Below are 14,307 nucleotides of genomic sequence, written 5' to 3'. Positions count from 1 at the left end.
CAAGTCACTTTTAATTTGAAAAAGGTCAGATGTGTTTTGAGTAGACATAGGGTAATTATATCTCTCTTTTTTAATTTTTTCGGAGAATTATTCCTTTAATTCTTAAAATGAGTCTTAAGTGTAAATTACTTAAGTGTAGTCTGCTAATAATTAAAATCCTTATTTTTCTTCTACTCTTCGTATTATTATTTTATATATATATATATATATATATACACACACACACACAAATGTGTTGTCACTGTCATGAAAAAGTCTTTCTAGACATCTTTTTAATGTGTCACTGGTACATTAAACACTCAAGCTTTCTAGTGTTCAAACACAGATGCTGCATGTCATCTGTTATCTCGTGACCAACCAGTTCATGACAAATGACAAGATGGGCCATATTTGAGGTCAAAGGTTAAAGAGGTCTTAAGGTTAAACACTGTGTTGAATAACTACTTATTCCCATGAAATTTAATGAAGTCGTGGACGAAGCTGTTGATAACCTGACTCTCATTTGCACAGGCACGAGTAAACATGAGCTTTCCAGTGTTGTCACGCATCCTGTTACTCTGTAGGTGGTAAAGGAGCCATTCCATTTGCAGCAATAGATTATTAATTACCATCGGAGCAGCATTGCATCTTAAAGACCCCTTGAGTGTCGCTGACCACATCTTGATATCTTCCCATACTTGTTATAAATTATGTTCATCAACTAATGTTTCAAAATATGTGTGTTTACGTAATTATCTAATGTGTTGTGGGGCCAGTGAGGTGACTCAGCAATATTTCTGGGTTTTATCATTCAATTCCCGTCTTGATTAGTAGTTCAAAAAGTTGCAACATTTAATTGTAAAATAAGTTAACATTATTTATGTATGTTGTAATCATTTAATAGAGGGCTCAAAGCATGTTATTTCTAATAATTAATGTGTTATAGGTTAATTATAGGTGGTTATCAACCTTTTATTTAGGAAAACCCATTAATGATGTTTTCATTTGAGTTTCAGGGTTGTCTTATCTTTTCTGTGCAGTTTCCTGCAAATACAGCTTACATGTTATCTATTAGAATCCAAATGCATTTTTTCTGTCTTTTTAGGGGTCCTCCTGTTCTTTTAGGGTCTCTTGATTCGTTTATCAGATCAAAATGTACAATTTTTTTTTTTTATTACGTTCAAGTATTAAACTTTTCTTTAACAGGGTGTAACTCAGGCGCCATACAACATTTCCAGATAACACTAGTATAGGCGACTGGGTTCATTAGTTCAGAATTTGTTTTGCATAATAAACGTGGAGTTTTTCATTGAGGCTGTGCATTTGTTGCAGCTGCTGTTTTTCTGCTGAGGCTGATTTTGTATAGTTATGCTCCACACGGGAACAAAGAACTGTTTAGAGGCTTGTTGCTGCATAACACGAGTTAGCTCTTTCATTGCGCCTCTATGTATTAGTGTATCACTGACTTTTTTTGCCAATCACCATATAGTCTTTCATGCATGCTTGAACCAGATACTCCCTCAGTGACCTAGTACAATAAATTGTGGATGTGAGCGCTGCACATTAATTTGCTTAATGCAACATAAGTGTCTGGTTTGTCATAAACGTGATGTTTAATGTTGTGATTGTACAAGAAGATACAGAAAGTTTCCTGAAGTAATATTCTTAGGCTTGGGGTACAACCTTAGCTTTGACGTAGCTGTTATGTCCAAGTTTGTTGAGGTAGTGTACTGTTACAGTTTCATAAGTGTTCTCGAATTTCAACTTAATCACAAGTTGTAAATGCAGTAATAACATGGTAAGTTTTTTTTTTTTTACACATTCCCTCATTAATGAGAAGTGCATATGATTTTTAAATAAATAAAAATATATCAATCGTAGTTTTATAGAATAATGATACTTTTTTATGTCAAAACTAAACCAAAATGTGAAATTTGATTGCAAATGGTTTAGAAATTATATTCCAAAATACATCCTTTGAATGTTGTTTGAATGTTGTCAAAATAGGTATTTTTATTTCTAATATAAAAAGAAGCAGAATGTAATGGCAAAAAAGACATTTAAATAGCATTGATTTTTTTTTATTTATTTTTTTATTGTTTTTGTTCTTTTCAGAGCCTAGCCCAGCTAGAGATCCTGTGCAAGCAGCTGTATGAGACCACAGACACCACCACACGTCTTCAGGCAGAGAAAGCACTGGTGGAGTTCACCAACAGTCCCGACTGCCTGAGTAAATGCCAGTTGTTGCTGGAAAGAGGAAGTGTAAGACTTTTAACTTTCTGAAAACTGAAGAACACAATCTTTCAAATGATCTGACCGCAACGATTTTTTTTCAAAAACTCAATTATTCCTCCATTATTTTGAGTTCAGTGAGTCTTTTCTGAATTGCGTACTGTGTTTTTGTTTGTTTGTCCAGTCCTCATACTCACAGTTGTTGGCTGCGACGTGTCTCTCCAAGTTGGTGTCGCGAACAAGTAACCCACTTCCCCTGGAGCAGCGCATTGACATTCGTAAGTGTATAGAATTTGCCACAAGTTCAACTTTAGAATTGGAACCCAATTTTTAAAATTAACATCAAATTGGTTCCTCAGGAAATTATGTTCTCAATTATCTGGCAACCCGGCCAAAGCTTGCTGCCTTCGTGACGCAAGCCCTGATCCAGCTCTATGCCAGAATCACCAAACTTGGCTGGTTCGACTGCCAAAAGGAAGATTACGTCTTCAGGAATGTCATAGTCGATGTGACAAGATTCCTGCAGGTATGATTCATTATATGAATATTTTGGTGAAGATAATATTCTTCTTTTCTGAATTATACAATGTATGACAATGTATTTCAGTTTGAGTGTTCATTTTGTTACATGACAAAGCTGAGTTGGCTAATGTGAAGTGTTTATCCAGACTAAAACACAATTTGTCATGTTTTATTTGTCGCTCAAGTCAACTGCAATTCTAAAAGTCATTTAGTGCTAGCATTTGTTTTTAGTAATTTTATGTCATTATTTTTGTAAAGATTTGGTGTAAATATGACAATTAAGTTGGTTATCCTCTTTTCTGTTCTTGGCCAGTAACATGCTCTCAGGCTATTTCGTTGCTGTAGGCATTGTGTTAATAATTTTTACATAGATAAAATAAATATGAAAGTAAACCACATACAGTGTAACTAGGGCTGCACAATACACTGCCTGACAAAAGTCTTGTCGTCGATTCCAGTTGCAAAAACAACAAAAAAATGTGAATTAGGAAAAGTTTTTCTGATGAACCATGTTGAACTGCTTCCCAATCCATCACATATAATGCAGAAGACCTATTGGAACCGGCATGGAACCAAGATTCCAACAGAAATCAGTCAAGTTTGGTAAAGGAAAAATCATGGTTTGGGGTTACATTCAGTACGGGGATCTGTAGAGTGGATGGCAACATCGGCAGCTTGAGATATCAAGACATTTGTGCTGCATTACATTACAAACCACAGGAGAGGGCAAGTTCTTCAGCAGGATAGCACTCCTTCTCATACTTCAGCCTCCACATCAAAGTTCCTGAAAGCAAAGAAGGTCAAGGTGCTCCAGAATTGGCCAGCCCAGTCACCAGACATAAACATTGACCATGTCTGGGGTATTGCAGAGATGTATGGATGCAGTCCTCCAAGCTCATGGGAGTCATACACAATGTTAATTCTTTTTTCACTGCACCATGACTTTATATTCTATACTGTACATTATTTCTATTAAGAGACAAGACTTTTGTCTCAGCAGAGTCAAACCTTACTGTCCTAATTAAAAATCAAGGCATGTTCATATTTTATTTAGGTAAAATAAGCTTGATCTAGAGGCCTTTGCCTTTCATATAAGCCACTTCTGAAACCAAATGATCAACTAGAAGTCAAGTTATTATTTCTTGTTCTTAACTTGGATGGGCGACAAGACTTTTGTCAGGTAGTGTGTTTTTTGCATTTTGCTTGTTTTAAGGAAAAACTCTTAATTTTGACGATTTTTTTTTTAAGTAGAAAACAAAACTGTATTTTTAATTTATTTAAGAATATTTAGATATTTGGACAAGTAAGAAAAGCGATTATTCATGTTATTATTCAATTGTTATACCTGAAAACTGTTAGGCTCCCCAGAAAATTGACAAACAGTGCTATTCAACTATAGTGTATTCATAACAATATTTATTGCAGAAAAATAAAATATCGCAATATTGGACTATTTTTCCAATATTTTGTAATAAGTGTAATGTATTTTAACGATAGGCTGTAATAGATTTGAATGTGCAATTTTTGTTATTGTTTACCATGTATATGCAGACATTACATGAAACATTAGATCATGAATATTTACCTGAAATTTTGAAAAAGTCATGGAGTTTTAGTATTAACATGTGTATGAATGTGAACCATGTTTATAGTATTGTATGCAATTGACATGTTTTGCATTTTAGTGCATCCCGACTCAATTTTTGTAAATATTTTTTTTTATTAAGTTGTTTGATTAAAGGTATTGAACTGTTTTTGCTGTGAATGTACCCATTGTTAATGTTAAAGGTATTGTGCACCCAAAAATGACAATTCTGTCATCATTTTCTCACCCTTCATTACCTGGTTTGAATTTCTCTCTTCTGTTGAACTCTAGAGGAGGTATTTTGAAGAACATTGAAAACCTTTAACCATTGACTTCCTTAGTATTTGTTCTTCCTACTGTTGAAGTCAATAGTTACAGGTTTTCAGCATTCTTCATAATATCTTCAACAGAATGAAGTTAAAACCACTTGAGTGAGTAAATAGTGATTAATTTGTTCATTTTTTTTATCTTTAAATCATAAAATTAAGTTTGTATTTTTAACATGGTGTTTTGTTTTAGGATAGTGTTGAACACTGCATCATAGGAGTCACAATTCTTTCCCAGCTAACCAATGAGATTAACCAAGTAAGTTTCTCCACTCGCTGCATTATATCTTCACTTAGTCTTTCTGCAATGCTTGAGTTATTTTTATTTTCCTGTATGTTCAGTATCAATATCTGAAAGTCACTTTAAAAGTTAATGACTGATTTCTTCAAACTTTTGGTCCTTCAGGCAGACTCGACACATCCGCTTACAAAACACAGGAAGATTGCGTCATCGTTTCGAGATTCCTCTTTGTTTGACATCTTCACCCTGTCCTGCAACCTCCTCAAACAGGTGAGGCTAATGTTTAACAATTCATAGATCTGTATGGTCTCATTAACAACTGCTGAACATTGTTAAATGTTTAATGGATTGTTCTGTCTGCTTGCAGGCGTCTGGGAAGAACTTGAATCTGAACGATGAGAGCCAACACGGGCTGCTCATGCAGTTACTCAAATTAGCCCACAATTGCCTCAACTTTGATTTCATTGGAACATCCACAGATGAGTCCTCAGATGATCTGTGTACCGTCCAGATCCCCACCAGCTGGAGATCAGGTACGCTGATGTTCTTTGTTGAACAATTAATGAATGTATGAATGGCGCAGCTGTGTTGTAGTACATTTAAACAGGCTGTATTCAGGTAGTGTTTTTTAAATGTTGTTATATATACAGTTGAAGTCAGAATTATTAGTCCCTGTTTTAATTTTTTTTAATTCTTTTTTTAAACATTTCCCAAATGATGTTCAATAGAGCAAGGACATTTTCACAGTATGTCTGATAATATTTTTTTCTTCTGGAGAAAGTCTACAGAACAAACCCTCATTATACAATTAATTGCCTAATTACCCTAACTTGCCTAGTTAACCTAGTTAAGCCTTTAAATGTCATTTTAAACTGTATAGAAGTGTCTTAAAAATATCTAGTCAAATATTATTTACTGTCATCATGGAAAAGATCAAATAAATCAGATATTAGAAATGAGTTATTGGGGAAAAATAAACAGGGGGCTAATAATTCAGGGGGGCTAATAATTCTAACTTCAACTGTATGTATATGTATATATGAGCAATATCACATGAGTAGCAGTGCGATATGGCTGTACGAGGCTGCAGGCCAAGTGCCTTAGCGCCCCACCAGTGCTGATTTACAGCCATATCGCACTGCTACTCGTGTGATATTGCATTTATACAACAGTTCAACGGCACAATCCTGTATATAAAAAAGAAAATCAAACATGGAGAGTCTAAAACCTTTTTGTATCAGGAACTACTTTCTTCTGCCATTAATTCACATATGCATCTGACGTCAGAACAGCAGAAGCTGTTACTAATTCACCAACGTCACTTTAGAGCTAGTATTTGAATGGTTCTCTATAGCGTAATGTGAAGCGGCGCTTCTGGTGTGTGACCCCCTTAAGGGAATGACAAAACAGCTGATTTTGCTCACATTTTAAGATTATAAGGCTGAACGTGACATGAAATGCCATCCGTCTACAGAGATATCTCCCTATTACAGTCTACAGTATTTCTCTGTTGCCGTCGGTATTGTGATGGGTGCCAGGTGTCCCAGCGTTTACCCAAAGACTTTAAGGAATAAAAAAAAAAGGAGACAGACACTATTTCGCTCTTCTTATTGGCCTTTATGCATTTCTCCCAAGTGCTGTCGACTACATACATGCCAGTCAACGACAATGAGTAGGCAAAAGGAAAAGAAAAAGACACTCTAACATCGAGAGAGAATTTTTTTGCAGTGATTGACCTTTATCTAAAAGTGATCAATTTTTAAATTAATTTAATCAATTAAATTTATGGACGGTGGCACAGCGGGTAGCATGGTCGCCTCAGCAAGAAGGTCATTGGTTTGAACCTTGGCTGGGTCAGTTGGCTTTTCTGTGTGAAGTTTGCATGTTCTCCCTGTGTTGGTTTGGGTTTCCTCCGAGTGCTCTGGTTTCCCCCACAGTCCAAAGACATGCGCCATAGGTGAATTGGGTAAGCTAAATTGTTGATAGTGTATGTTTGTGAATGAGTGCATGGGTGTTTCTCAGTGATGGGTTGCTGTAGGAATGGCATCCGCTGCATAAAACATCTGGTGGATAAGTTGACGGTTCATTCCACTGTGGCGACCCCAGAATTTATGTATGAAGTTATGGACCTAAAGCCTTTGCGATGGCATCATTGTGAGGTTTATGTAAACACAACCTTTTTAGTTTTGATAGTTTTATTACATTTAATTATTTAATTTTATGTCTAAATAATCATGTTCCAATGCTGTTTTTTGACCTAATCAGTAGGCATCAAACCTCTCACAGTCACATGAGCAACTGCTTATGGTGACTGTCTTGTATCAAAGTGTAAGACCTCTTTTGGTCAATCTGTTTTCTCTGTTAATGGAACCAAATTGTGGAATGATTTACCTGTTAGCCAGTGTTTGCACAATTAGTCTACTGTTAGTTTGTTTGATCATGCCGCCTTTGCCGTACAGCAATTTTATGTAAAGAATTAAAATGTGGTGTATAAGTGTCTATTTTATTTTTATTTTATGCCAAGCCTCCCGTGGACAGGTGTTGAGAATTAGCAAGTCTGCTAAAACATTTAAACAAATGCTTTTTGTTGTCCAGTGTAATGGTGATGTCCATGTCAAATAAATAAATTAATAAATAGTTTTTAAGGATTCCTGGAAGTTGTGAAATTAGTTATATCAAAAAAATCTGCTGTTTATTTAAAATAAGAAATGTGTTTTGAGAAACAGGTCAGCATATCAGTGATTTCTGAAGGGTAATTTTTTTTAAGAGAAAAAAATAATTCAAGTGATATCATATATGATAATCAAATCTTCAAGAACAAAAATTAAGAAATATTCTTTTTCATTTAATTTTTAAAATATTGCACATTTTTGCTTGTTCATTACGTTTTTCACTGTTTACAAATACGACAATTTGTTGGCTCCATTTTTTTTTCTTTTTTACGGGCAGTGTTTAATATAACATTAGGCATTTAAGCTGAATTCATGTTTAATTTCTCTCTTTTTCTCTTATCTGCAGCCTTTTTGGATTCCTCAACCTTGCAGCTGTTTTTTGATTTGTATCATTCCATCCCTCCCTCACTGTCTCCCTTGGTGAGTGTCCGATAAACAGCATGACATGCGTGTGAAGATAAACAAGCCTTCGCCTTATAGATACTGTTGCACTCTTTCCCCATTGGTGTCGGCTGTTAATAACTGTCTGTCTGGTTCGCCTTTCAGGTTTTGTCATGTCTAGTCCAAATAGCATCTGTCCGGAGGTCTCTTTTCAACAATGCAGAGAGAGCAAAATTCCTCTCACATTTAGTAGATGGTGTGAAGAGGATATTGGAAAACCCTCAAGTACGCCATCCCTCTTTATACTTGTTTGAATGTCTTTATAAATGCATGTAATATTAGTTGTTATTATTATGTAGATGTCGATGTAATGTTTATTAAAAAAGTGCTCTTTATAGCTAATCTCTCTGAAATCTATATTTTGATTGGCTGGTAGTTGTGCATTTAAAACTATTAATAATATGTATTAATGCAATTCTTCCATTGAAGCGCACACAATCAGAGCAGGGCTGTGCAAAATGTATTGTCTATGATAATATCGTAACTGTTATTTTAATGTACAAGCTGATATTGAGCATTTCATTCTAGCATTGTGCCAATAACCAATGATATTGTGATTCTAAGATAATCAGAGATATCCCCAGTAGCTAAAGCATTTTAAATCAAGGAGATTTATGGCTCATAAGTAGAAGCAGCTTTCAGAGATAAGGCACTAATGCAGCATTAAATGCCATTATTTTTACTTTCACTTTCTTGAAGAATTGACTGTTTTGAGACTGATTTGCATCTTCACAATTAGGACTGTCTTTCTGTCCCAGTTTAACAAACTTGAAGTTATTACTGAGTAAGTTATATTTTAAATACCTCATTGTCTGTTGCTGGTTTTTCGCCAAAGAAACTTGCTGCAATCCACTAACAGTTTTAGTTTAGACCTATTTCTCAGCAACTTGGGGGTAACGTTGCTATTTTTGAAGTAATTAAGCTCACAGCTTTACTTTTAGCAGAGAGACGCCACACAGATGCAGGTATTTCACATACGCTTCTCTCTTGGACCTGCTAATGAATACAGATAACTACTTTGTATTACTTTTATATCTGTGCCTCATTATAAGTGGACATAATACTAGATCTAATGCGGCAGAAAAGACACCGAAATTATCATTCAGATCAAATATTGTGGTGCCGTTCTTTAATAACAGCTTTACTTTAACATTGCTGGCAAGTGATCATGGTATAAGCAGAATTATCTACAGGGAGGTGCGATTACATTTTTTTTAATGCACTTTGTGAATGCAACCTCCCTCAAGTGGACATTGGCTATTTCTTTTCTCAACATATTATGAATGGTGTAATGGACTTTTAGCCATAGGTTATTTCTTATTTATCAGTATCTAGTTAGTTTTGCAAAATGAATATATTACATTTATTTATTTTTTTTTCACATTTGGGTTTGCAGAGTTTGTCAGACCCGAACAACTACCATGAGTTCTGCCGACTGCTGGCTCGTCTTAAGAGTAACTATCAGCTGGGAGAACTAGTTAAAGTAGAGAACTACCCTGAAGTCATAAGATTGATCGCTAACTTCACCGTAACTAGTCTTCAGGTAAGCAAAAGACTTGGTGTGCTTAGCATTAAGGCAGTTCTGCAGAAGTTGAATCATCTTTCCACCATTGATGATAAAATGCAAATAATTTGTGAAGATCAGCTTTTCGAAGACTAATAATAACTCTGATGTGCCCCAGCACTGGGAGTTTGCCCCCAACAGCGTGCACTATCTGCTGAGCCTGTGGCAGCGATTGGCAGCTTCTGTCCCTTATGTAAAAGCCACAGAGCCCCACATGCTGGAGACCTACACCCCTGAGGTGACCAAGGCCTACATCACGTCCCGCCTGGAGTCCGTACACATCATTCTGAGGTAAAGCGAGCCATAGTTAAATACAGTTAGGCATGAATGTAATAAGTGGGATTGTATAGAGGTGAAGGATTTTGATTGATTGATTGATTGATTGATTGATTATTAATTAATTGTCAATAATCATTTCAATTAGTGACTTGTATGCAAAATACATATAGGATATGCAGGAGTAATTTAAAGGTTTAGTTCACCCAAAAATATAAATTCTGTTTTGAAATATTCACCGTCATGTTGTTTCAAGCCCTGAGACCTTTGTTCGTTATTGTTTATTATATTTTGGATTAAATCTGAGAGCTCTCTCATTCTCCAAAGACGGTGTTTCCAAGATGTTTAAAGTCCAGAAAAGGAACCAAACTATTATTCCATGTGACTTTAGTGGTTCAGGTGTAATCATAAGAAGCTCCAACACCTTTTTTATTATTTTCCTCGTAGTAAATGTGCACATTGATGAGGAAGAAATAGATCCACCTTTGTAATCTTTTTAATAAATTAATGTTCCTAGTTTTCCTAAATGCAATTTCCATTGCTGTAGGGATGGTCTTGAAGACCCCTTGGACGATGCCGGACTGGTGCAACAGCAGCTGGACCAGCTGTCTACTATTGGCCGGTGTGAGTATGAGAAGACCTGCGCGCTGCTGGTCCAGCTCTTCGATCAGTCGGCCCAGTCATACCAGGAGCTGCTGCAGTCCACCAACTCCAGCACAATGGACATTGCAGTTCAGGAAGGTAAGCTTGAAACATCTCATCTTTCTTAATGCACAATTATAACACAACATTTATTTGATGAGTGTGTTTTCCAGGTCGTTTGACATGGCTAGTGTACATCATCGGTGCAGTCATTGGTGGAAGAGTATCATTCGCCAGCACGGATGAGCAGGATGCCATGGATGGAGAGCTTGTGTGTCGGTGAGGAACTTAAAAAAGTTCAGACCAGGATGTGTGTTTGGCATGAACATAGTCTCCACTTTATATATACCAAATGGTTGGGCTCATGCAACGTGATAAATGCAACAGATAATACTGAATCTTATCAAATAACACCAGTACAAAAGTATACTATATTTTACAGTGGTCTGGGGTTGGAATCTCATAATGCGTTTTTAAATCATGAATCAAATCATGCATGGTTTTAAACCAGCATGACAAATGTAAAAAAACAAGATATAAAGCAAACAAATACAACTTGTTTAACTCTGACTTTTTTCAGCTTTGCAGTTAATTCGCAAGTTAAAGCGCATGCACAATTAGTCCATGTGCATGCTGATCGTGTTCTGTAAAGATCATGAATCCATTTAACCTCTAGTATTTTATAATATTGATGCAATTATTGTTTCCATTTGTTTTTATGGTTTTATATATATATATATTTTTCGACGAAATAATAATTTGAAATCATATGTTCTCTTACTTTATCGCTTAAAGTCCACATAAACCGGAAGCTTCAATTCCTAAAATATACGTATATATCTGACAATTTAACTGAAAAAACAAACAAACAGTAAGTCTGTTTTCATGTTTCAATTAAAGATTAGTAGGGCAAACCATTTTTTTTTTCTTAAAGACATGCACAGATGAATTGTTCACCACAAAACTAGCAACGTGAGCTGACAAAATCGAATGGTTAGTTTTGATTTCATGGAGGTTTTGAAAAATTATATGACCATTCGTATTACAAGAACCTCACAAGGCTGGCAAGGAACATCCTTTCAATCCCTAATCATGTTGAATCATGAATTTATACCATTAAAGTCTAACCGTTGATTTAGAGTCACAAGTTTTAATAAAGTTTAATTAAAATAAGTCATGTGTACATCAGGCTGGAGCTGAACAAAGTCTGTGTAAAATTGCTATTATGCAAGAAAAAATTCAGATGCAAGTCTGACCATAAAGTATTGTATTGTATTGCTTTAAATATTTACTTTTTCTCATTTTTAGAGTTTTGCAGTTAATGAACCTCACAGATTCACGACTGGCCCAAGCCGGAAATGAGAAGCTTGAGTTAGCCATGCTCAGTTTCTTTGAACAGTTTCGCAAAATCTACATCGGTGACCAGGTGCAGAAATCATCAAAGGTAATTGAAGTTTTAGTTTATTTTTTTCATGGGCATGAACTTCTGCCTGTGGTTTGTTTAGATGGCAGATCTAAAAAAAAAATGTTTTAACACCAAATTACTGGTTTCTCCTAATTGTTTTTCTTTGAACTCTCAGGGTTGCTGAATATTTTTTGATGATGTTGTGTCTGGGCTTTGAAGAGAGACAGTTGATTCAGCTCTTTTTGCATGCTGTAGTTGTGGTTTTACTCTTTTAATCTGGCTTTCTAAATGGTCATGTAGAAACAAAAACAACATTTGAGAACAAATAGTTTTTTATGTTAGAGATGAGAGTGTCCTTTCTCCGCTAACCAGAAAGCTGAAGTTTTCTCTCCTGTTGCTCAGATTGCAAACTGTGAACACAAGATAAGTGCACATAGAGAGAATTGCTAATCTGCTAAACATGTTTAGTTCTGCTTTAGCCTTTTTTCCTTTGAAAGTCTGTTTCCTGAATGCAAAAAAAGTGTACAACTGTTTGAATTGGTTATTAGATTCACTGAAAATTTGGGTACAGTGTCTCAAATGGGACACTTAAATTGCACCGTAGGGACCCAGATTTCACAGTGTACATTTACCTAGCAGGCCTTGCAGCAAAGTGTAGACTCAGAGGAGGGTGCCATTTGGGACTGGATCATAATTGGAAAGAATGGAATGATAAATTCAAAAATGTATTTTTTTAAACTGTGCATTATTTGCATTAGCTATTGTTTTTAACAGTTTTTTAATAATTAATTTTAGCCGCTTTATCCCCATTTTCACCAAGTATATAGTTTATGGATTTGTGAGAAACCCCTTGTGAAATGTCAAAATTGCTTCGTTTCCCAGCCTGCTGTTGTTTTGATTTGTTTAATATGGGATGTGGAATATTTAGCATCTTTTATAATAATGTAATTGCTGTTGTAATGGTATGTGAGCTGAAATTGTCACTCACTTTGAAAAAGTAAGCAACAACGTGTTTAAAGTCCAATATCTTTCACTGTGTGATGATGGATAAATGGATGAATGTGCGTCACCGTATATTTAAAAAATAACACACAAGCATGTTCTCTTTTTCCAAATATGAAAACGTGAGCTTGATTTACAAATCTGGTATTGATATTTTCATTTATTTTAGACACAATTGTCCTATTTCTGTTGTATTTATTTTTACTTTTATTTGTATTTTTGTATAGTTCCAAAACATACCCAGAGCAGAACATTTGTGCGTTGGTTAATTCTTAAATAAATTTAAGGTATTGAAATTACCTTTATAATTCCTGCATATACCATGTGGAAGAATTGTTTGAATGAATAAATCCATGAATCACTCATTAAGACTCGCAGCCCCCTACTGGCAGTTTTAGTGCCATATTCATTTAAACAGGCCTAAACCAACATAAGTACCAGCACAACAATGCACTCAGCAAATTCTGAATTATCAGTATTGATAATTTCATATTTTAATAAATTTAAATGTTACAATTGTAAAATAATAGATGGATTTCAGATGCTGGCTGGCTAATAAATCAATTGATTTAAAATGCATAATGTAATACTGGGCTTCAAACTAACATATGAGAGCACTGGTGCCAGATGGTGCCATCAACACCTGATTTGACAGTGTTGGACATGTGAAATTATCATTACAAGTTTTTTCTTTAAGATTAGCAAGGAACATTAGTTGGGATCCAGTTTGACATCAGTTCAGCAAATAGATAATGGCACTAACACAACCTCCTGCAAAATTTAATCGCACTGGCAAGAAAAGTAGCAAAACTTGATTGCTTATACGCAATGTTGAGCCATGTAGTTAAAAGCTACCATAAAAGTCACCCATTAATACTATTTTTGTTTGTATTTTGATCCTTAGTTGTATCGGAGATTATCAGAGGTTCTTGGCCTGAATGATGAGACCATGGTACTCAGTGTTTTTATTGGTAAAATGTGAGTAGATGTCAACTAATGATTAAACCTTACTTTGTCAATATGGAACAATGTTTTTAACGGAAATTTTTGTTTCGATGCAGAATCACCAATTTAAAGTACTGGGGACAGTGTGAACCAATCACATCTAAGACACTACAGCTCCTCAACGACCTCTCCATTGGATATCCTTACACACCTGTCACTTCTGTACATTTTAGGCAATATAATGTTAATATATAGAATGGTCTGCGTGTTTTTTTTTTTAATTTTTTATATATATATATATATATATATATATATATATATATATATATTTTTTTTTTTTTTTTTTTATATATATTTTTTTATATATATATATTTTTTTTAATTTTTTTTTTTAATTTTTTTTTTTTTTTTTTTTTTTTTTTTTTAATTTTTTTTTTTTTTTTTTTTGTGAGTGAATGTGTTCTTGTGTGTTTCC

At 34.9% G+C, this 14,307-nt stretch overlaps 1 protein-coding gene across 2 annotated transcripts in view; it reads left to right on the top strand.

Moving 5' to 3' along the window:
* Positions 1 to 14,307, top strand: part of xpo7 (exportin 7) — a 33,388-nt gene that overhangs the window by 2,321 nt on the left and 16,760 nt on the right. The window contains exons 2-16 of one of the 2 annotated variants that reach the window (XM_056466351.1): positions 2,095 to 2,241; positions 2,396 to 2,489; positions 2,571 to 2,737; positions 4,838 to 4,903; positions 5,051 to 5,155; positions 5,253 to 5,418; positions 7,904 to 7,977; positions 8,104 to 8,223; positions 9,395 to 9,541; positions 9,681 to 9,853; positions 10,386 to 10,579; positions 10,654 to 10,759; positions 11,789 to 11,924; positions 13,792 to 13,865; positions 13,949 to 14,032. In XM_056466351.1, coding sequence (XP_056322326.1) covers positions 2,095 to 2,241; positions 2,396 to 2,489; positions 2,571 to 2,737; positions 4,838 to 4,903; positions 5,051 to 5,155; positions 5,253 to 5,418; positions 7,904 to 7,977; positions 8,104 to 8,223; positions 9,395 to 9,541; positions 9,681 to 9,853; positions 10,386 to 10,579; positions 10,654 to 10,759; positions 11,789 to 11,924; positions 13,792 to 13,865; positions 13,949 to 14,032 — 1,853 coding nt within the window. Of the gene's footprint in view, positions 1 to 2,094; positions 2,242 to 2,395; positions 2,490 to 2,570; positions 2,738 to 4,837; positions 4,906 to 5,043; positions 5,156 to 5,252; positions 5,419 to 7,903; positions 7,978 to 8,103; positions 8,224 to 9,394; positions 9,542 to 9,680; positions 9,854 to 10,385; positions 10,580 to 10,653; positions 10,760 to 11,788; positions 11,925 to 13,791; positions 13,866 to 13,948; positions 14,033 to 14,307 lie in introns of both variants that reach the window. The other variant, XM_056466350.1, reaches the window with a different exon arrangement.

This window comes from Danio aesculapii, chromosome 10, assembly GCF_903798145.1.
Source record: "Danio aesculapii chromosome 10, fDanAes4.1, whole genome shotgun sequence".
NCBI classification, from domain to species: domain Eukaryota; kingdom Metazoa; phylum Chordata; class Actinopteri; order Cypriniformes; family Danionidae; genus Danio; species Danio aesculapii.
Note: the sequence above shows the minus strand (reverse complement) of the source record. Positions and strands in the feature narration are given on the sequence as shown.